Here is a 24,008-nt window from a genome sequence, read left to right as displayed (position 1 = left end):
AGGTCGCCAGAAGATTATGCCGCAATCTTTCTTTCCCAAGTAAACATATTTGAACAAGACAAAAATCCATTTTACATCGAGATTTATTGGAAGTGCGTTCGGCGGGGGCGGGGGCGGGGAAACAGGTAGTGAGTCTTATGTATGGTAATAGTAGGAAAAGATAAAGCAGCTCTTCTCAAAGTGGGACTTCGGTTCCAACTTTTCCGCCTATTGTTCTCCCTGGCCGGGAAGGTAAGAATTACGACCCAACGACATCTGGGGACCAAGCTTGCGAAAGCCTGAATCCATCATCTCCCCGTCTATAAATTCTACACGAAAACCAGATAGGTAGGCAGAGCTCTCTGCTTCTTCATATTCTTCTTCCGGGTCAGAGTGCGCATGCTCCCGTTTGAGGGACGTAGAATGAGACGTGAGATGGCTGCGCCGTGAAGTGCGAGTCGGGGTAAGTGAAGACGGATCGGGAGAAGTCTCTTCTGTTTCTAGAGCTTCATCGGGCTCGAAGGCGTAATCGCTCTAAAGAAGTATTTTCCTGCCGGAAGAATATTATTTTAGGAATATCCCTTCTGAATCTAAAAAGAGGCTGCTGTATAACATTTTCAAGTTGCAACCCTGTCTTGGCCTATCTCATTCTGTGCATGGTTTTAGGGGAGAAGGGGAAATTAATACAAGATCAGTGGGACTCACTCCTGAGCCCTTAAGATCGAAGATCTATTAGTAGACGTTCCTAAATAAAGTGAGAAAGATGGCAGCAAAATGTGTTTTTACAAATATGACTGCTATCATGTGCAAAGTTATTTAAGAATAAGCCCCGCTAAATAAAAACTTATTTCAGGTCTTCTGCCTCCTAAAAGTAGAATGCAGTCCTTCCTCTGCAGTTGTCCTGTACAGCAATCTGTCAGAAACAGAAATACTAAAAATATAAGAATTTTCCCCTGCTTATATACTAATGCTGCAATTCTTCGTGAGTGCGTTCATTAACAATCCTATCTACTTCCAGCTGTCTATGTGTTATGCGTTAAACTAAGAGAAAAGGCGAAGACTGCGATAGAACTGAATAGAAGTGGTCTGATTGTGTGAAGATCATGAATACGTGGAAGGAACTGAAGACATAGATTGCTTATGAATGAAACTGTTAAAATGTATGTATTAGTCAATAGTCATTCTCTTATTTCTGTCTGCAGCAGGGAGCAAGTAGTTATTCCTAATGGCAATATCAAACTTGATCCGGACCTTTGGTTCCCTGCTGCTGTCTTCAAGTCCTCATCTTTCACAGGTATGTTGACTTTGCTGTTTTAGCCAAATGGATTATAAATCATGCAGGATTCTGCATCTTCTTACACTAATGTGCTCTTCTTCCAGGAAAATATCTCTTTCTGTCCAATGTAACTTGCACATGAGCTCAAGGCAGCCATAAAAGCTGCTTTGAGCTTATGGAGAAAAGGTGGGATGTAAACTTAATACTATCCTTTTATTCTGCCTTTATTCTCTCTAAGTAGAATTACTTAGTGGACCTTATATCACCTTAATTATTTTTCTGCATATGAAGGCCTAAATTAAGTTTGAACTTTCAAGGCACAGTCTTTCAGTTAGATCCATTTTTTAGATATTCTGTTTACCTAGCAGTGCGTGCAAATTTTTCTAAACATTTGCAAGTGCCTTTCCTTCTCTAATGTAAAATAAATACCTGTGATTCAAACATATAAGTACAGTGAATATTTTTAGTTTGAGTTTGTGTTTTCAATAATAAAATCTATTTTGATCCTAGCTTTTTTAACTTTGGATGTTCCTGCTTATTATGTGCCATGAATTTTTAGAGGAAGCAGCTTGATCCTGTGTTTTGCAGGAAACCTGCAAAAATGGCTTCATTTTTAACATATAATACCAAAATGTTGTAGAACTTTACTGCTAAATTGTCACTGTATTTCAAGGTCTCATTTCTAGAACACATTAGACAACAGAAGGATGAAAACTTTTGGCCCATGTTATATCCAGTTACTCACCTGTAATTAAAAATATTCCATTCATAATGTCCTGCTGCTTGCTTTTTCTACCTTTCCTAGATACCTGTATCTCCCAGGCCTCTTTGTCTTGTTAGCCATCTCAGTGCATATTGTGAAATCAGTACTTCTACCGCTGTGTTACCCAGAGATCGTCTGTGGAAATGCAGGACAAAATATACCATTAAACCCATTCCCAAAACAAAGACAGGAGGTCGAGATCACACAGGTATGTTTTGAACTGCAACCTTGTCTCCATAGGGTTTTGTCAGATAAAGCTCACTTCATCAGATGCAATGGAGTGACTAGATTGTTGCAGGATTTAAACTGGGATGAGGGAGGAGGGAAAGGAGGGGAGGACAGAAGATACCATTGTTATGCTGATGCAGATTGTATGTGAAACAGATTACATATATCGTATCAATTAACAATTGTAATGTGTAAAAAATCCATTGTGTTTCTTGAGACCTTTTTGAGATATCCTGAAACCTTCTGTTGTATGTGAGTTCAGCAATCTCTTGAATGATTGTCCTGGTGAAATTTCTTTTATCCAAAATGTCTACTTTATTTATTTAATTTATTTTTCAAATATATAGCTGCCCATCTCACAAGTGACTCTGGGCATCATACTTAATATCTGTAATGGAGTGTCCTAGAAGTTTAAAATGATCTAATAATACTTTGTCCTTGTTTTGAGTCTTGATGTCTAGCTGTTATTTTCTGCAAAGTATGGCCTGTTTGTCCTTCATCAAAACCAGAAGGGCTTTGCTGACAGATCATGGTATATGTCACATTAGAAGAAAAGCATGTGAAGGGGTCTCTAATTGTGTGTGTGAAGTGGTTGGGATTTGTGATGTGCTGTTGATGTAAATATGGGGGCAAAGTAGAGATCTGGGTTTGTTGCAGGGTCTTGTTCCCATATTAGCATCATTGTTATGTTATTTCTTGTTCCACATGAGAATCTGCTTCAGTTTGGGTGGTTATCTGTATGGACCTGTTATCCAATGCCTGAGAAAATACCGTCTCATTTTCAGGTATTGGTTGTAGCTTATTAATAATGTATGTGAGTGGCTTGAGCTGTAAACTGTAGCTGACATCCATTGGAATTCGGATGGGGTGGGGTTGTGGCCTGTTTTTTAATAAATCCTCCCTGAGAATTGATCCAATTCTATTGATTTGTCTATAGATCTCATTAGGTGAGTAGTTCAGCCTCCTGAATGCTTGGTTTAATTCTATCAGTTGAGCATCTCTGTCAAGTGGGTCAGAACACATGTAGTTGTAGCATACAGTCTGGCTATACAGTAGTTGATAGATTTGGTGGTGTGTTTGAGATGGAAGCTGGAAGCATGTAGGTATGCATGGTGATCTGTAAATTTCCTGTATAACAGTGTTTTCATGAGTCCATTGTGTAGCTTTATTGTGATATCAAGGTTGTGTTTAGAATTCATATAGAGCATTCTATTTTCATTTATTTCAAGATTTAGATTTCACCCTTCTAGTGCATATGCATGAGAACAGTTTACAGTCAACTGTTGGAAAGTATCACTTCATAATAAAAGAATAATGTGAAAATGAGGAAGATTCAGCTGGTCAAATAATATTCAGCCACATAAAAACTCTTATTTATCTGGCAAAGCAAAAAAGTCTTCAACAATAGATGGGTTTTTAATTGAATTTATTTATTTATTTCAATTTACAGAGCCACCCATCTCAGATACATGTCTCTGGGTGGCTTACAATTAAAAACAGTATAAAAAACAGGATACACAATATAAAATATAAAAAGCTATATAAAAACCATGTAACACAACCCACGGCTAAGGTTAAAAAAAAAAAGTCAACAACACGCAATCACTGTACAGGCTACTGCACACATGGAGCCCAGTGGAAAAGCCACATCTTTAAGGCCTTATGAAGAGCCAGTAGGGTCAAAGACAATCTGACCTCTGGGGGATGATGTTCCAAAGAGTGAGTGCAACAACAGAAAAGGCTCTCTGCCTGGGCTCTGCCAGATTGTCTTCCCTAGTAGATGGGAGCCAGAGCATGCCCCTTCTGCCAGACGTAATGGGATGGGTAGGTGTAACCAGGGAGAGGCAGTCCCTCAAATAACCCAGTCCTACTCCATGAACAGCTTTAGGGGTCATCACCAGCACTTTGAACTGAACCTGGAAGTGTACTGTTTGTGTACTTTGCCCTGAGTCACATGTTGGTTGGGTGTCTATATAAATGAATGTAATTAATTATTTTTATGTCAGTTGTTTATGTATAACCATTCCTTGTGTAGTGACTGAGTTCTGTTCCAACAACCTGGTCGTGAAGCAAAATGGTTGTTAAGTGAACATATGACAGAGAAAGAGAGAGAGACTGTGAAGATCACTGGTTGCTGCTGTCTCATTCAGATAAAGTTTTCTTGTACAGCTACACCAATGTTACTCTCACTCCACTGTGCATTGTTGTCAGGTGCATAAAATTTGATCGTAAATGCATGCATTGGTCAGAAAATGATTTTTTATTACCATCGTATTTGCAAATGATTGCTAACCGACATAGTTGCTAAACAAGGAATGGGTGTAGTAGTTTTAAAATTATGTCTTGGATCTATTGTAGGTAAGCAAGTCCCAAATAATAATTTGGGCTTTTTTGTTCCTCATCTTTTTCTCCAAATTAGTATCAATTGGAAAGCAAAAACATTCCTTTTAAAACACAAAAACAATACATATTTTGGGCTTTATCTTTAGTCTCTATAATTTTTACCAACTTTCATAGAAGTAGGGGAGCTGCTAGACAGTCTTCTGAGATTGGTTTTTTTTAATCATTTATTTGATTGCAGCAGGGATTGGCAACATGGTGCCCAGAAACCCTCATGGGTGGCATCTATAGGTTCCTCAAATTAATTAAATGTGTTAATTTAAAGTAAAAATGCTAAATTCCTGCAAAATTGCTAAATCTTATGAGAGCTCAGTGATAAGAACACTGAATTCTGATTTGACTATCTTTTGAGATTTGTAGCATTTTTTAAAATGAAAAACTTGCCAACTGGACTATAGTGTTTCAATGCAATATATGATGGTTAATAAGTCCTGCTTCTACCACAAGGTCGTATCCGTGTGCATGGAATTGGAGGAGGAAGAAAGCAGTGCTACCGTATGATTGATTTCCAAAGACTGCATTATCCAGATCCAGCAGAGCCTGGTCCATTTGAGGAGAAAGTGATTTTGGTCCGATACGATCCATGTAGGTAAGTGACAGACAGTTGGGTTGACAAGCAGGTTGAATATTTCTTGAGTTTCAATTTCATCTTAGTTTTGTAAGTGCTATTGCTTGACAGCAACAACCAAACATAAGGGAGGTATCTGTAGACTCTGAACAAACTTGATATTCTTAAAAATATATAGAACTATTAGCATGGGAAAGTCCTGGAGAAAAGTTAATCCCCCCCCCCAAAAGAACCCTATCAAGACTGAGCTTGCTAAGTAACTTTGGGGTGGTAACTGATCGTTGTGAAGAAAAAGAACTAAAAAAAAATATGAAATGGACCATCAGGAAAAGGCAGCTGGTGGAAGACATGTGTAGTTTTAAAACAGGGAGAGACCACTCTTGTATTGTCTAAGTAGGTCATTCCCTGGTTCACATCAAGAAGTTAGTTTTCATTGTCTTCGGGAATAGAAGTCAGAGCAGCCTATATAAATCAAAGATCTTGATGTAACTGGGATTGGGCACCAGCTGCCCCTCCAAAATCCCACTGAGAACTAAGCAATCTGCTTGATTGGCCCAGAATGCTGATAGGAGATTTCCATCTCTGAACAGTAGTACAACAAAATGTTTTGGCATTATCTCTCTGGCCCTGCTTGCTTTATTCTGAGTGAGGCCAGTACACTGAGCTGTCCATCTTTTATTGATTTTGTTTGTTCTCTATTGAAGAACAGGTCACGTAGCTCTAGTGGCTGGAGGGAAGCGGAAACGCTGGATCATTGCAACTGAAAACATGGTGGCTGGTGACATCATCAAAACTTCAGGAAAAATAGAAAGGATGACAGGTAAATATTTGATATGCTACTTAAGCTACTAAAGAAAGGCTGGTTGGGAGTGGCTGGGTTTCAAGATATATTACTTTCTTTAAAATGTTACAAAGATACTCCCAATTTATTATGATTATCTTATATGGCAACCTAAAGCTACAAGCAAAGAAGAGTTTGTTCTGAGACAGGCTTTTGGCATCACATTGCAAGCTGATTGTCAGTATACGATTGAAGAATTGGCTAAAATCTACTTTTCTCAGGACTGATGCTATAGACCAATAGAAGAGAATATATGTAGCTCAGGGTTGACCTGTGGAGTCCTTGGTGCTCTCTGAGCTTGTTTGCTTGCAGACAGTCCATTACCTAACTAGGTAACATCATCAGTGCTGGTGAGTGTAGGGTTTGCACCCTATTTATTTATAGTAACTTGCCCTGCCAGTGTTGGTGGGGATATGCTTTTCTCCTTGGTAGTTCCTTGATTATGCTATTGTTTTCTGCCTGATTGTTGGTCTGGTGTTAATCTCTGGTTATTCTGGTGTTGGCTGCTGGAGAGGATGTGTTCTGGTCTGTTTCCTTCTTCGCTTTTTTATTGTCTCTTTTGAATAGTGTTAAATGGGGTTTATCTCTATGTGTCTATTGATGGCTGATTTGTCTGTCTGAATGCCAAGCTTCCAGGAATTACCTAGCATTTTTGGATTTGGCTTGGTCTAAGATGCTAACAGTTTCCCACTTGGAACTGTGGTTGAGTTTGTCCATGTGTTGAGAGATTAAGGAATTTTCATTGTGTCTTTTGAGTGCTAGTTGGTGTTCATGGATGCGCTCTGCTAGTCTTCTGCCTGTCTGTCCTACATAGTGGCTGTTACAGTCCTTACATTGTATGTTGTAGATGACTCCTGTTTTTTCTTCTTGGGCTACTGGGTCTTTTGGTTTGCTTAAGATGTTTTGGAGGGCTTTAGTTGGTTTGTATGCTATAGTGATGCTGTTTGATTGTAACAGTATGTTAGTTGTTTCTGAGATGTTTTTGATGGGTTATCCTTTTCACAGCTTGTATTGGTTGTGCTGTAGTGGGTTGAGTGATCAGGCACTTTTTGAGAAAGTTACATGGGTATCCATTTTTGTTGGAAGATGTGGTACAGGCAGTCTGTTTCTTTTTTCTGGTGTTCCAGGTTGTTGCAGTGCCTTTGTCCTTGATAAGAATAATATTCTAACACAACCCCTCTTGTGGGAGGTTGGGTTGTTACTTTGGTAATGGAGCACTTGATTAGTGTGGGTTGTGTTTTGATAAACTTGAGTTTCTAATTTGCTGTCGTTTCTTCTGCTGATGAGGATATCCAGGATAGGTAGGGTGTTGTTGTTTTCTTCTTCCCTTGTGAGTTTTATTCCTTTGAAGGTGTTGTTTCGTGTGTCTTCGCTAGTTGTTTCTTTTTTATTACGACAAAGGTGTCGTCTACATACCGGATCCATACTTTTAGTTGTATGTTTAGGAGTGCTATAGTTTTTAGACGCTGCATTACGGTCTCTGCTATGAGTCCTAAGAGTGGTGATTCCACGGGTGTTCCTCTGATTTGTTGGTCTATTTGTCCATCGAACTGAAAGTAGGTAGTGAGGCAGAGGTCGATGAGGTCCAGGATTCTGGATATTTCGATCATAGTGAATTTGGCTAGGTCAGGTGTGTTGTGTAGCACTGCTGCAATTGATTCTTTTGCTAGTTCTAGATCTATGGATGTGAAGAGTGCTGTGACATCAAATTAAACCATAATTTCAACTTCTTCTGTTTTTAGGTCTTTGATTTTATGGAGGCACTGTAGTAGGGAATTGATGGAATATTTGCTCCCCTCTGTGCGATGTCCAAGCTTTTTTGTGAGTTCTTTGGCTATGTTTTAAGTTGAGGTCCCTGGTAATGATATAATTGGATGAAGTGGTATGTTGGGCTTGTGTATTTTTGGGCATCTGTAGAAGTGTGGGAGGACAGGTCCACTGCTCTTCACCTGCTACTGTTCTTCTTTTGTGATCTGACCTTTCTTGGTTAGGTCACTGTGTCATGTTCATCGTTCCAATGGTTTGCATACATCGTAACGTTTCGCATGTCATGTTTCTGATCCGTGTCTATCATCTGCGGGGTGGGGAATTCCAGCCCTGCCAGGGTGTTATCTCTGTGCTGCCCTGAAGGAATGTGTGTTTGGGTTATGACATGTATTCAAGGTTACTTTCCCAGGCAGATGTGTGACGCTTGCCAACGCTGGGAGGGGGTGGTTGCGATGCTGGGGTGAGGGGCGGGATCGGCTTGGAGGCGAGGGTTTTTAGTTTGTATTTGGCGCGCTTTTGCTTATTCTCAGCTTTCTTCGTATTTGCATACTATCCTTTCAATAAATCAGTTTTATTCACTAATCCCTGGTGAGACTGACTTCGTTGGGATAAGGCAATCATTACACACTGAGGGTTCTCTTGATCTGGTTGTTCAGTTTCTGTTTTGGGTTGGTGTTTACTGGGATGTAGTTTTCTTTGTCCTCCAGTAGCTCTTTGGCTTTATGTATGTGTTGTATTCTGTCCATGATGACCATGGTATGTCTTTGTCTGCTGGGAGGATGGTGATGGTTTGGTCCTTCTTTAGGTTTTTGAGGGCTTCTCTGTCCTCTGCTCTGAATTGGTTCTGTTTCTGTGTTCTTCTGGTCTGTGGTATGACGCCTGCCTTATGTTTTCTTGGATCTCTGTGGGAAATCCTGTGGTTTTAAACGCTGCTTCCAAGGCTGAAAAGAATTTAACTGATTAGAATTCTCTATGTTACAGCTGAGACCTTTCTGAAGGATATTGTGTACTGTGGCAGATAGTGGGTGGCTGGATATGTTAACTACCCATTCGGGTTCAGGTACTTCTTTGCTTCTGAGGTTTAGCTTGAGGAGTTTGGTTTGGAGTTTTGTTTTCCTTTTTTCAGCTTGTCTTAGAGATGTAGTCTTGATGGTGGTTGTAAACACCTTCGTGTGTTCTGTGAGAAAACCACACCCCCACCAAAATTGGCACGGCAAGCTACTGTATGTAAACAGGAAGCAAACCCCACACTCACTTGCACTGCTGATGCTACCTAGTTGGGTGATGAAATGTCTGCACACAAACAACCAAGCTCAGAGAGCACCAAGGACTCCACTGTAGACCAAAGCAGACATTTTCAATTGGGAAGTATTAAATATGACCCTTTTTAAAAATCAAGTTAGCCTATCTAACTCTTATTTAGGATTGTCCATTTGAGCCTAAAATATACATCTCTCCTTCAAAATGTGCACAGAAGTTTTTTGGATCATGCATGGGAGCTAAGTCCATTCCTTCTTTTGATATTTTGCAGTTTTTGTTTATTTTCCTTGGTGTACTACACTTTTCTAGTCTTCCACCACGTTTATTTGTTGTTATTCAATGCCCTTATTTTTTGTCTTTCAGTCTCTGCTAATGATGGGGATGCTTATCCAGTTGGAGCTTTACCACTTGGAACCCTAATAAATAACTTGGAGAGTCATCCTGGGAAAGGAGCACAGTACATCCGAGCAGCAGGTCAGGATCCAATGGAAGCCAGCAACAGTTTGGAAGGACAAGGCAAATCTGGGCCATCAGAATCAAAGCAGTTTGGGAGTCTTTGGCTTCTTCCCAGTCCAGTTTACCAAAACTGTTGATGTTTTATGATTTAAGTCTGCTTTCCAAAGTAGCATACAACATCTCCTTCCCTCCTTTGACTTCTTTTTAGAGGGGTGTTCTGAAGGTCATTTAATACAATTAGTATTTGTATATTGCTTTTAAAAGCTACATTCAGAATACTAAAAGTGTTTTCAGAGATGTATTATTCTCCCTACATAGCAATTTATGTTTAAATAAGAGTTACTTTTACTGTGTTGGGAGTTGAGCAGCCAGCCTTGGAAGAAAACAAGCAAAACTGCATGTGTGTGGGTGCTAGATGGCAAAATGCAACCTAGGGTAGTCAAAGATCCTTCAACCATACTTTCTTAGCTTAACTCTTGGCTTAGATGCCTAAGAGTTAATAAAAAATACCACATATTCCAGAGTGGGACAGGAGAAAGTCTTTGTCAGCAGATTGGCCTGAATCCTTCCTAAATCTTTTTCTTCAATTAATTTGGAATCTTTACACAGTCACCAGAGTTACAATCAGCACTCTTAGCAGTCATTCTAATTATGTCAATTAAAAAGAGGGTCAAATGTGTTCAAAATTAGGTGTAGAACATGATCTTCAGAATTTGTTTTAGATTGTAAATCTATGCTGATGATAATGCTGGAAGCTAAGAGATGATATTTAATAGAGGTTCACTGCATGCAGTGAGAGCATTAATTTGGTGCTGTGTTCAGTCTAGTTTCAGACTGTCACCCAAATGTATTCATATTCAACACAGTGGACTGGATACTGGTGATTAAGAAATGATTCCAACCTCAAACCCAAAGTCAGATACTACCTTTGTATGGTGGCTGCCAGTGCAGCTTTAGGATATCACATTAGGCGCAACTGGCCTGCAGCAGATCCTAGATTTATGTTTCTATTGGAATAGATTGAAGACTGTGGTCAGGTGGTTTCTCTGCTGATCTCATTCAGTGTGGTGTTCAGTCAGAACACTGCAGTCCTGCCGACACTTTCTACTGTTTTAGGCACCTGCGGGGTAATTCTGAGGAAAGTGAATGGAACAGCCATTATACAGTTGCCCTCCAAGAGGCAAATGCAGGTAAGCCCTTTAGGGTTTGGGAATATTAGTGAAGATAGAATGCTAAGCCTCCTTTGACACCTGAGAATTGTCTTGATGGGGAACAGCACCATCTGCAGGCTTCTGCTGCTTTCATCAGAATGACAAAAACAGTGCTACCCTGCAAGCTGTGCCTGACATTGCAACACATGTCAAAAAGGGGCAGGGCTTGTGTTGTGATCCTGCAATGCTGCTTGTATCACTCTGCCTCCCTTGCCCCAATGCAGATGCTGCTAGCGAGGAAATTTATGTGGGGTCATCAAGTGAATATTTTTGTGTTAAATCAGATTGTTCAGAATTAGCCTTTAGAACTCAAGAGAATGATGATATGATTATACATACAACAAGTTACCAGATTGCTTCTCACAGGGAGAATGTTTGGTCTAGTGGTTAAGGCACCAGGCTAGAAACCAGGAGACGGAGAGTTCTAGTCCCACCTTAGGCATGAAAGAGAGCTGGTTGACTTAGGGCTGGTCATTCTCTCTCAGCCCAACTCACCTCATAGGATTGTTGTTGTGGGGAAAATAGGAGGAGGAAAGAGTATTAGGTATGTTTGCCACCTTGAGTTATTTACAAAACAATAATAAAGGTGGGATAAAAAATCTAAAAAAAGATGACTGTGAGGTAGAAGGGGATAGTTCAGCTGGAGTGGGCCTCAAGATGATCCTCCTCTCTCTCCTATGATCCTGAACATTTAAAAGCTATTGAAAGCACAAAGAACAGAGTAATTTTGTCTGGTGCCTACAAATATCTGGAATATTCTGCTTCCTCCTTTACTCTTACAGGTGCTGGAAACGTGCATGGCTACAGTGGGCCGTGTTTCTAATGTTGAGCACAACCAACAGAATCTTGGGAAAGCTGGTCGGAACCGGTGGCTAGGAAAACGGCCAAATAGTGGTTTATGGCAGCGCAAAGGGGGATGGGCTGGACGCAAGATCAAGCCCCTCCCAGAGATAAAAAGTTATGTGAACCTACCAGTGCCAGCTGCACAGGGCTGATGCTAGTCAGTAGCTCTCTAGAATTCTGTTAAATAAAGTCTATTCTCACTTGCAAACTTGGCTAAGCTACTCTTTTCCTTTTTTTCCCCTTTTGGTATCAGTTAAATCCCTTGAGAAACCAGCTTACTTGAGTATGAGGCTGGTACAGTTACAATCCAACCCTATGTAGAATTAGTGAGCTTAAGGCTTTTAAATTGTTTTTAGACTTGCCTAGCTCTCTAGGAACAAATAGTTAATTAACGTGTACCTTAATCTGATGTCTAACATAGTTCCAGGGGAATTCAAACTCTTTCAATTTGATTATGGGACTGTCTATATTAATGTGATACTAAAGAGTTAATCCTTTCCAATTATTGAGAAACAATTTAACTCTACTTCTACAGAGAAAAGAAAGTATCTTGCCCAGTTTAGGAAAAAATGGTTCTGCTGTTTTATGGCTTTTTGTACTTTCCCATTAAACTGGCCACAAGTTGTCAGATTTATAAAGAAAATAACTCTCAATAGTTTGAATAAATACAGATATAACAGCAAATATATTTTATATAAACAATGACTCTCCCCAATTGGCTAGTGGACTTAATGCTTCTGAAATAATGCTTCCTACAACCTTTCAACAAACTGAAACTTCTCAATAGTTTCCTTTAATCTAGAATTATGTGGTAGCATTTCCAGAACAAAATGAGAGTGGTAGGCACTTGCATTTCTCATTTTGTAAATTAAGAATTAAAAATAATGAACTTACTGTATGTGAGCCAGTATTTGTATGCAGGGTTTTTGGGGAGCTGCTGATGCTCCCAATAAACTTTATTCTGAATGTCCCCTTAATTTCCCCCAATCTCCCCCATATAATGCTTCCCTAGAAAAATTTTCCTTAACCTAATAATAATTTATTAAAGTTGTATGCTGCCCAACTCTCAATGACTCTGGATGTTCTTTAACTGAATGGATGTCCAGTGTTTCCTGCCAGCATGTCCTGGGAGTTGTAATCCAATTAATCAGAAGGACATTTGGTTGGGAAAAGCTGTTCCAGAGCATTGTTGGGAAGTTAAAATGATAGATTCTGCACTGTATTGTTTGCTGCCATTAGTAGGTAAGCTCATCAGAGCCCACTAGTGGAAAAGGACGGATAGAGGATACTATTTCTAGGGTCCATTTGGATTTCCAGCTGGCCTTCTGTACTTGTACAGTATTACCAACACTATAATGTTTAGATCAATCAGTGGGGACATCTTCATAATGCATTAATATACTACAGTATGGTGTAGAGCATTTCCTGAAACTGGTACCCTCCAGATGTGTTAAACTACAAGCCCCATCATCTGCAAGCAGCCTCCCATCATCCCAGAACATGATTTCAAATCTCAAGCGCATAACATGTCTGAGTACATACTGGACCATATTACTGCCTTGTGTTTGTAACGATGTAGTGCTTGAGTGACTTTTGTAAGTTTTTGAAATGAGTGCTGGGTGCAAAGTTCAAGTGTTTCAATAATTACAGCAAACTATTATTTTGTAGCACAGCTAGGTGGCAGCTCCTAGCTGATTGTGGTTGATTTCCAAAATAAGCAGAGTTAGATCTGGCTTGTACTTGATGGGAAATCACCAGGAAATATCAGGTCTAGACTGGAATGTCAAAAAGTATCACAGAAAAAGGCAGTGGCAACCCACTTCCATAGGTAAGTCCAGAAAATCACCAGGAACAGAGTGTGACACGAAAGGAGAATTTACCTACACTTCACTGCTTTCTTAATGGTTGCTAATGCTATCTAATCTGTCTTAGTTCTCCTTTCACTATTCGACCTTCCTCACAACAGCTGCATATATAGTTCTTTCAGGATTATGCTTATGCCACGCATCTGGTAAAATGAACTATGATCCACAAAATCTAATGTGATAAAAATTGGATTAATCTTGATGCCATGGCTACCTCTTTGGATTCACATACTAAGTTTTCTCCTCCCTCGGCTTTGTTTTTGTTTTTAAAAGCTTCATTAGAAATTAGTAACGTGTACTTTTACTAAAATAAAATACGGTTACCTTGCCTGTTCTTGGGATGGGCACTGAACACACTGTCCATTTCGATAGAAGTGCATTTACATCATTAGTTACATTTAGTATGCAGGAGTTCCTGCTCAAACGCAAACTAGTTAATTTGGAAAGAAATAAAAGACGATGCAGTATTCTTCCCTCAATCTCTTTCCAAGCGCCTGGGTTCAACTGCCCACCTTCCAAAGCGATTGTAGAATAACTGTGTCCTATCGGAGGACCCGTAATTGTTTCAGTAGTAAGAAACATGCGCAGAACAAGCGGAAGGGATGAGGCAGCGACTGGGCTGGATAAATAAGTGGGAGTTGCTAAGCAAGGTTTGCCGACGGTTTGCTGTTTTTACTACTAAATTTTGGAGCCGCGTATAAGGTAGGCTTAATCCCGAGGCTTTGAGGCCCTGCTCTTGTGCGGATACCTCCCGTTTCCGGTGGAAGAGAATCCCGCGGGTTCCCTTGTTCGTTCCGGAAAGGACGCGCCCCTAAGCTCCGCCCCCAGGCTCCCCTTTTTCTCCTGCCGATAGACTCGAACCTGGCCTTGGCCGGAGCTCAGTTCTTCGGGCCGCCGGGCGAGGCTGCTTGGGCGCGAGGCGGTCGGCGCCTCGAGCAAGGAAAAAATAAACCAAGGCGGGGGGGGAGTTATCAAGAGGAAACGGGGCGAGCAGTAGCGGTGCTCCTTCCCCCTTATATTCAGCCGCAACTGAAAGAAACTTATCTGGCGCCCTGGATGCTTGGGAGTGTCCTTGGCATCAGTCCAGGCAACCCGACCATCTGCATGCGGAGCTGTTGAACCACCCAACATTATTTTAGCATAAGCTACCATGTTGTGTGAACTCAGCCTTAAGAATTGCTGGTCCCCAGAATCTTATCATGTAAAAAAACATGTTAATGCTGCACAGATAAATAAGATTACTGCTCAGGAAATCACACATTTTCATGCTTTTTAATTAGAAGATATCTTGGGACTAGGCTTTGTGGTGTCCTCTACAGCATATCCCAGCATGGATGATGGAAGTGTCAGTCCCACAAGCCTGGGCAGGACTACACTGGGAAAGGCTCTAAATAGCATTTTGCATAATATCAGATAATGTGAAGTGCCCATAAATTTTCACAGACTGACCTTTCTAGTTAAAATTAGATACAGGGATTGTATAAATTGCATCAATAATAATTGCTGAACCTTAGAAGAAATGCAGTGTTTGTTGGTCATCTTAAAGTGCACATCGTAACTTTTCCAAATCAGGTTTTATAAAGAAAGAAATTTTATAGTCTTTTAGACCCAGCAGAGCTACAGCTACTGATACTGAAGGTGCTCTTTTTTTTGGCTGTGTGTGTCCATTCTTTTAGCTTGTCCTTTTGGTATCTGGATGCATAATTGCTTTATTATAAATGTCTGTTGTACTGTAAAAGAGAATCTGTCATCTACAGGTACTGTAAAGAAAGCTGTTTTCTGCCAGAGTCCTCTCTTCTGCACTGTTAAAGAGAATACCAAGCTTTTACCTTGTATTTGGGCATCCTTTTATGCCATCTGTTTTAAACAACATTAAAAATGGTGCTAATATTATTTCAGGCTTGTGTGTCACCCATATCTGGGTCTTGATCACTAATAGGTTGGACAGCACCCTGCAACAACTCCAGATCCCCTGCACCCATACCAGAATGGAGGGTTGACAAAATTTTATTTATTTTATTAAATTTATATCACAATTTATATCTTGTTTTCTAAAAACAAGAAATTTGAAAAACCGCACTAAAAAGTTCCATGCCAGCTCAGCTCCAGACTCTCACACTTGTGAACTCTTACCTCCTAGTTTTCTCACTGAATTGCCCATCAAAAAGCTAAATTTGGTTTTTGCATTCGCTGATTTCTTGATTAAGATCTAATAATATTTGATTCTACTTGAAAGACAGTATTGAAATACACTGTTCATATCCTGTCAACCAGTTTCTGATTTATCTATATCATTGAAATTGCAACCATTTGAATGGCTGCTGTGTAGATCCAATCTCAACTTTATCTGAAAACTGTACTTAGACTTAGTGATCCATTAAAAAAAAGACCTCCAAGCAATGGGGATTATACCTCTTTATTTGGATTAATGAACACATCTCAAAGTAATGAGCAACATTTCTCACTAACCGGAATTCTTCATTTCTGAATGTAAAAGAGAAAGGAAAGCAGGGCTATAGAAATCCATTGTCTAGCATTATTACAAATCTCAGACTGGAAGTTATTTTTTGGTTTCTTTTTAAATCTCAGAACTGAGATGAAGTGGAGAAGATGTTATAGAGGCTCAGATTAGTGTAGTATTCCCCAATTTGATGTCTTCCAGATGTTTTGTATAACAACTAGCCTGTAAAGATGATAGTAGCTGTAGTACAAAACGCTTGGAAAGCACCAGACAGGGCAAGATTGGATTAGGGTGTGCTAGATTCAGAAAAGGTCTCAGGCTGCACAAAAGTCAATTTAGAATGAGGAAGCAGTAGTAGATATTTATGAATTTTACTTTGGGGTATGTTTTTGCACAGCTTAAATCTGTGCTTAGGACATGTTTATGTATCCAGTGTGAGGTGTTCATCAAATCAAAAATTTCCTGTACTTCTGAAGAATAGTCATTAGATCTTGATAGAAATCTATAACTCTTCTCAAAATATGTTTGGCTAGAACATGTTAGCCATATTCCATATCAATGGATTTTTTTTAAAAAAAGCACAAGCTATATTCTAATACCTACATTTGCAAATATGGTTTCCTAAATGTATTAACCCTGCAGAAGTTTTTTTTAAAGGACAGCTAATAATAAAAGCTATGTGAGCTAAGTTAGCACATGCTGGAAAGTGGTTCCAGCCAGCGTCGCATTATGACTTTTATGGACCCTAGGCAGTTTTTGCTTTTGTGGCTCCTCCTTCCATAAAAACAATTGTATTAAAAATTATGTGCTTTATGATTTTCAATATTTTCTTCATGTTTTTATGGAGAAGTAGGGAATAGTAAATAATTAATCCCTAATAATAAATTAATAAACTAATAATATTAGTTTGTAATAATAATCAGTTGTTTCCAATTAATTATGTCTGTTGTGTCTCATTGAAGTTACTAAATTTTACCATTCATGCTATACCTATAAAATACTGGTTGTTCAAATTGTGTGTACGTCTTGCCTGTTATTTATTAAAAAGCATGAAAATAAATAAATTCTACTTCATTTTTATTCTTTACAATAAAAAACAAACCTTTTTGTGGCCCTAGGCACTGTCTCTATTGTACCTAATGGATAGGTCAGTCCTAATTCCAGCAGAGATTATTACCGTTTGTCAAACTTGATGAACCTTCCCTTTGCTGGGGAAGTTTTCTTATAGCAGTCTGTAGTTACCCCACAACAGGTATTCCTGCATTTTTCTCCTGAGGGCTCTTAGACTGAAAGTCTTTTTGGTTTTCGTTCATGACATAATCTGCCTTTTACCATACCAGCAGATTCATTCCCTGTCATGGGGATTAAAAGGCAAAGTGGGGATGTGCTAGTGCATCTTGGACCCAAACTTCAGGCCTGTCCTGAGGAGTTAATTCGGCAGCGCTGTGGTCACAATGGCTGTACTGAATACTTGATCCGCTGGAACATCCTCAGCTTGGATAATGGTAAAGGAAACAGTGTTGAATCCTCTTCAGCTGAGGGCAAAAAGCAGACCATCTTGATGTGGATGTCTGCAAAGGATATATATGCCAACTGTCCAGCATTGCTAGGCAAGAGGAAGCCCAAGGAACAACTGGTGGAACAGAATGTGTCTAACATATTCCCTCCTGAAGACACTTTGGATGAAGCCTGTCTTGTGGAGATGAAAGCTGATGTCAGGAACCTGGTACAGCGAGCTTCCTGGCAACTAGAAAGCACTCCTGTTTCACAGTCATCCATACTGAACACCATCCATATACTTAGTGCTTATGCCAGTATTGGCTCATTGATGACCATCTTCAAGGAGACTGGGGCCCTTACTCTACTGATGAAGATGCTGTGTAATGAGGAGAAACACATCCGTTGCAGTGCTGGGAAGATGCTGAGAGCTTTGGCTTGTCATGATGCAGGTATGAGTTTGAGAGCTTCTTAGGAGATGCCCACAACTAATACAAAATTCCTGCCTTAGGTATTACAAGTAGATATGCTTAACTGAAAGTCACATTCAGAAATACAGAAAGTTTCCTAAGTCAGTGCTAACCCATTATTCTTAGTGATTTGAATAGACCTCCACTCCCATCCTTAATAGAATCAGAAATCTTGCCTGGTTAGATGGCGATGAATACTTCAAAGAGGTGATTGAGCCATTAGGGCAAATATTGAGTAACTGTTGTCTATTAAAAGTTAATTTATACTTGATGAACGTACCTCAGAGTTTTCAGATATGATATGTTTATAAACTAAAAGGTGGTAATCAATTCAGATTCAAATTCTACAAAGTTTAATTTTTAAAAAAAACTTCTGTTTGGTTCAGAGCAAGTAAAGCATTCTTAATCGTTATAAACATTACAAGTACAAGTTTATGAATGTTATAAATTTCCTCATATATGGGGAAAAACATGATGTCTTTGTCTTTTTTAAACCGTTCAATAAATTGTATACTTCTGTTCTGATGTAAAGGATTGCCCATTTGCCATGCTGTAGATTATTTTTAGGTTTGGGCAGTGTAATGGTTGCCTATCCTAAATTAATCTCAGACTCACAAGCGGGAGCTTGAATAAAATGTGGTTTATTTATGAATAGTATGCAAGTACAAAGAAAGCTGAGAATGAGCAAAAGCGCGCCAAATACAAACTAAAAACCCTCGGCTTGAGTAAAATCCCTCCCCCTCGTTCAACTGTTTCAAATCCCCCATCCCAGGTGCTCCTAACGAGTTCTGCTAATCAACAGGCAAAAAGGACCTTGAACACATTCCATCCCCCTGAATAGAGATAGAAAGCCTGGTACAAGGTCTCCCAGCAGCTCCCTCCCAACCGGAACGTGCATCAGCACCATGGCATGCGAGACGTTACGATGTACATGGAAACATTGGAACGATGAACATGGCAGGCAGGTTTCTAAGTGCTTGAAATGCTCGGACTCCTGAGGAAGGGAGCGGGGGAACTTTTTCTTTAGCATTTCTGAATTAATGTTTCCCATGCTTCAGTGAAAATAGTGGTTCACCCTTGGTTTGTATTTCTTACAGAACAAGCTGAGCTGCTGTTTTACTGGGGCATGGGAACTGTGCAAGACTACTAGTAGCCTTGGGTATAAGACTACTAGGTCTCTGCGCAGGCAACTTGGTCAGAAGCATCTTCCCAAGGAGTTACTGAGTCAACAGCATTAATTGTTCATATCCCTGACAGCCTCTTGAATCTGCAGAAGGTGCAGATAAAAGTGCCTCCATTGCTTGAACAGAATTACCAAAGCTGTGTGCTGATAAGGAAATGGCAGTGATCCAGGTGCTGACCAATACCTCCAGTGTTCCTAAATTGCAGGTCATTTTATTTAAATTTGTTTGTAGTGTGAGGCTTTGTTCATAGATTAACTGATACCTCCTTGTGAGTTAAAAAGAAAGTGGCTTCCATCGTGCTGTGGGATTAGATTCTTAAAACTGTCAGGGAACAGTGTAAAGAAAGAACGATACCAGTTTTTCTGTTTTTAGGAAGCAGAGCCTACGTTCTCCTGTCCCTGAGCCAGCAGGATGGTATTGAACAGCACATGGACTTTGATAGTCGCTATACCCTTCTTGAGCTGTTTGCAGAAACAACATCCTCTGAAGAGCATTGCATATCCTTTGAGGGGATTCCTCTTCCTCAGGTACTGACTGACAAAAGGTTTTGGCAAAGGAGTGTGACCTTCTTGATTGATGAGGCATTTTCAATTTAAAACATGAATTATGAAGAATTCTGAGTTAGTTGTGAAGACATTGCGAGAATGTAATCATCAGCAGCTGGGGATAAGTTTAGAAGCTGTGCATATCGCCTTTCCATTGGCAAGCTTAATATGGCTAACTAACTCAGTTTTGCATTAAGAAATGACACAATTTTATCTACTATTTGTCATTATCTATGATGACTAGTTGCCATACTCTGATAGAAAATAAATGGCTGGCACTTCTTTTTGCTGCTAACACCTTGTTGATGTCAAATAGCTGCAGCTGGAGTACTAAAAGGAGAACAGGATTTTGCTATATCCTATGTGTTGTCCCAAAATTGTAGTGAGCAAAGATAATAAATGGAGGGGTGAAAAGACTGTACAAGCCGTGATGACATTTGATAGGAAAGCCACCAGAACTCAGGAGTATATCAGATACATTTTGAAAGGTGAGAGTTTTTATGGGGAGAGCTATAAGCTATGCTGCCTTGAGGGAATAGCCAATTATTGGCAACAGATATGGTCTTCTTCCCTGTTTCAGATTCCAGGGAAACTGCTGTTTTCTCTAGTAAAGCGTTATCTATGTGCTACTTCTCTTATGGACAAACTCAACAACATCACAGAGTGTGGAGAGGAGCAGGAGCATTTCATGCCCTCCAGTGCAGATTCCAAGAGAAAGAAAAGAATGCAATGTGAATTTGACTTCAGCATGGCTATGGCCCACCTCATTTCAGAGCTGATCCAGGTTATGGGGTGGAATCAGAACCAAGAGCTTCGCTCACTCAGACAAAAGAAATGGCAACTTCAGTCAATCTTCCAGCCCCAAATGCCAGCCTGCGTCACCATCCCATCAGCTGCAGAGCTGCCCCAGAAAGAAAATGGTGCTTTCAAGTTGCGCTCAGCCTTTCCTAGTCGCAACAGCTACGTGGAATATGTGCGAGAGAAGTTGGCACGTGGCATGCATGTGCGTATGCTGGAGGACTATGAGAAAGTTGGTGCAGGAGATGAGGGCGAGTTTCTTCAGAGCAATAATGGCACACCACCTGTGCAGGTACTATTGAGTGTGAGCAGGGTAGGGACATCCTGGTGATGATACGATAGTGAAGGAGTGATGCTAAGATTTTATTTTTAAGAATCCTATTGAGTTTCTCAAACTATTGTGCTTCCTAGATTGGCACAAGAATTACATCTGTATCCAGAGAAGGCTTGTGGTGTGGTTGATACTTGGTATACACAGCATTTTCTGCCAAATCATTAGCCCTTGTTTACAGGAGAAGAATTCTTGTGTGTTGTGGGGTTCATGAGTCTAGACCAGATCATAAGGCAAGTGATCTGTAAGCACCTTGAAAACAATGCAGTAATTTTCAGATTCATGTCCCCTTATACCTCTATAATTTTCCAGGTTTATTGGGAGTCTCTGGGCCGTACATACTGGGTGCATTGGCACATGATTGAGATTGTTGGTTCATCAAGAAACGCAGAGCAGAAAGCCCAGGAAAAGGTATCAAGTCTTAGAGAGCTTCTGAGACAAAACACAGGTAAGGCCCTGCTGGGCTTTTAGATGCACTTCCACTAAGTTGCCAGGACTTTGGGGTGTTCTCTGCTTTGGAGCTTCAGTTTTGCTGTTTATGCCAAGCCTATAGGCTGATTTCAGTTTTCTCAGCTCTTACCTTGCTGTTTAAGCAGATGAAATGCTGAAATAATGTTTTTTGTCAGTCCTCTATTATTGGGAAGGGCCATGGTTTAGTGATAGAACTCATGTTTTGCATGCAGCAAGTGCCAGGTTCAGTATATATGTGCCAAATTAAAAAAGGGGCAGGTTACAGGTGATAGGACTGAGTTTTCTATACTTTAAGTCTTGAAGAGCTGCTGCCAGTTCAAGTAAACACTATTGAATTAGATCAGCTTCTTTTGTCCCTGTACTTCTCTTGCCTAATTCTGAGCAGGTGGAAGTGCACAGCCAATATATTTGAAGGTGAGGAAGAAGCTAAGAATTTGGCTACAATCAGTCTTGGCCCTTGAGCAAACCTCTTCTCACAAACACAAGGCATTTAGAACCCTTGTTACTGGACGGGACTCATTAGAATCAGATACAGAGAGATGCTGCTTGGGATGGGATGGGATGTGGGGAATATACTTAACTGTCAAATTGTGCTTAAACTGTAGGTTCTTTCTTCCCTTTTTGCATATAGCTCTTGGATAGAGTTTGCAACTGATACAGAGTTTATATAATTCTGATTCCTGGGCTGGTGTACTAAAATGTTATGGGAAGCAGCCCTGAGTTCTGTAGCATCAGGGATGGTTTCATGGGGGCTGAATTACTCAAGCCTTAGATTCAAAGCTGTTTTCAACTCTGAAGGGAAACAGTTAAGTGTTTGAGTCCAAGCATCCTTTGTATGAATGCAATACTGCTAACTCAGCTTATCCAGACTTTGCAAAAAATGTGTGTGATATGGGTACATTAAAGCATTCAATTCTACCCTAAAGTAGAAAACTGGAGGTCTCAAACCTCCTTTCCTTGTTCCCCTCTGGATTGTCCCTTCCTGGCTCCACCTTCTGCTTTGGAGCAGCAGCTCATTTCTGTTGCCATTTCCTGTCTTCCAGGGGACGCTTTACCTGGCATCCTCACACCTCATTCTGGTGTGTGAGGGGGATAGGGCTTTCACACTTTGCATTGTCTTTCTGCCAAGTAAAAAGTAATTTTTAAAGATGGAACAGTTTCCCCATCACAGCCATCTGGACATGATGCTTGTAGCTGTATAATGAGAAGATGTCAGCCCTTCCTTAGGAAACAGATCAAACTCAAAAGAAATGAGTAACAGCAAAATAGAATCTCCTTGGGGGGAGATGGGCAGTGATAAAATTTGATTGATAGATAGATAAATAAATAAATAAATCTTTTAAACAGAATTTTCAATTTTATACAGGTAGTCTTCACTTAAAGACCACAATTGAGCCCAGATTTTCAGTTGTAAGTCATAACGGTTGTTAAGTGAGTCCAGACTCATTTTTACAACCTCTTACCACGGTTGTTAAGCGAGTCACAGCAGTCATTAAGTGACTCAAGATCGGGGCTTGTGGTTTCCTTCGGTTGTTAGGTGAATGGCACAGTTGTTAAGCGAACTAGGAGTTACTTTGCAGTACTGGGGGGAGGAGAGAGTGTGATAGTCATATGTTTTCCACCAAAACATGACTATGGAAATGCTTTTGTGCCTACAGTAGTAGTATTTTCAGTTAATATTACTGTTATTTTCAACTAATATTAGTGGTTGAAAGGTCTTCATTGGAATCTTTGTTCTACGGTACAGTACTAAACAGGTATAAAGGTACTAGATAGTATTGTAACTTTTTTTTCCTGCTGTAGTAACCTCTGCAGCTTTTGTTACTGTACAGTACTGTATATAAATCTGATTTTTATAAAACAACTGTTTTAAAGACAGTAAACCAGCATTCAGTATTGTTAAATATAATTAAAAATTAGACAGGCAGAGGATGGAACATGCATGCCACCATTACAAATCTCTACTTAAGTTAAACAAAAACTGGGAAAAAATTAAAGGCAAGCATAAGTACAGTACTGCATGGAAAAAATACTTACCTTTCCTGTACAGTAAGGCATGTACAAGGCTCCCTCTGCCAGCTGCTAACTCACAGGAAGTAGTGCAACCACGTGACCGGGCCTGCTGCCTCAGAAATCCAGCCTGGTAAGCCTGGAGGACTTCCTGGAACCAAAGGGCAGTCATGTGACCCAAAATGGCTGCTGCTTCCTGGATGGCCGAATCCGGGTCATGTGATCGCTGAGGCCTTGTGAGGGTCATAATTTCAGGCCCCAGTCCAAAATCTACTTTTGGGGTACCATTGTAACTTTGAACGGCCTTTAAGCAGCCAGTTAGTAAGTGAAGACTACCTGTATATAAAGATAAACAATATGTCTTAACATAGCACCAACACAGCAGGCTTTCTGAAGCAAAAGAATATTTTGCTTTTCTTTCTGGTTCTCCCTTTTTTCCTCGGAATTCCACACTTTTATCTGAAGCTGTGAGGAAATCTTAGTCCCATGCTCTTCCCAGCCTCCATTCCCAGCAGAGATGAGAAAATGTATATTGTTTGTCTGAGCTGACACAATAAAGTTAATTTAATACTGACCAGAAGGTTAATGGCGCAGTATTAGTAACTTTGGGGAGTAGTTTGGACTTAAGTATTAAGTCCAATGAACTTGCCTAATGTAGACAAAGTTCATTATCAACTTATTTAACAATGTATGTATTTTTATATGTTCACTTTTTAATCTGTTTAGGATACACACATTTGATCTATTTAGTATTTGATTTTTTTTTGTAATTAGATGGGGTATG

General features: G+C 40.0%; 2 protein-coding genes across 6 annotated transcripts in view; both read left to right on the top strand.

The window, feature by feature from the left end:
* The first annotated feature begins 245 nt into the window (after positions 1-245).
* On the top strand, positions 246-11,800 carry MRPL2 (mitochondrial ribosomal protein L2). 2 transcript variants are annotated; one of them, XM_063302605.1, is made up of 8 exons: positions 246-442; positions 1,185-1,273; positions 2,061-2,226; positions 5,094-5,235; positions 5,919-6,034; positions 9,446-9,556; positions 10,655-10,728; positions 11,532-11,800. In XM_063302605.1, exons 2-8 carry the CDS (start codon positions 1,205-1,207, stop codon positions 11,742-11,744), a joined length of 891 nt encoding a protein of 296 aa, XP_063158675.1. In that variant the 5' UTR covers positions 246-442; positions 1,185-1,204; the 3' UTR covers positions 11,745-11,800. The 2 variants fall into 2 exon arrangements, with proteins under 2 accessions (XP_063158675.1, XP_063158667.1); XM_063302597.1 differs by having other exon boundaries at positions 248-442; positions 1,182-1,273.
* A 2,143-nt stretch (positions 11,801-13,943) lies between these two features.
* LOC134496728 (cullin-9-like) overlaps positions 13,944-24,008 on the top strand; it is a 505,703-nt gene continuing 495,638 nt past the window's right edge. Inside the window, exons 1-5 of one of the 4 annotated variants that reach the window (XM_063302446.1) lie at positions 13,944-14,159; positions 17,259-17,867; positions 19,442-19,596; positions 20,195-20,704; positions 21,056-21,191. In XM_063302446.1, the coding sequence (XP_063158516.1) occupies positions 17,276-17,867; positions 19,442-19,596; positions 20,195-20,704; positions 21,056-21,191 (1,393 nt within the window). In that variant the 5' untranslated portion in view covers positions 13,944-14,159; positions 17,259-17,275. Of the gene's footprint in view, positions 14,160-17,105; positions 17,868-19,441; positions 19,597-20,194; positions 20,705-21,055; positions 21,192-24,008 lie in introns of those variants that run through there. The other 3 variants (XM_063302461.1, XM_063302454.1, XM_063302439.1) reach the window with 3 other exon arrangements.

The sequence above is a fragment of the Candoia aspera genome, chromosome 1 (assembly GCF_035149785.1).
Source record: "Candoia aspera isolate rCanAsp1 chromosome 1, rCanAsp1.hap2, whole genome shotgun sequence".
NCBI lineage: Eukaryota > Metazoa > Chordata > Lepidosauria > Squamata > Boidae > Candoia > Candoia aspera.
The sequence above is the reverse complement of the archived record's forward strand: the minus strand, read 5'-3'. Positions and strand labels throughout refer to the sequence as shown.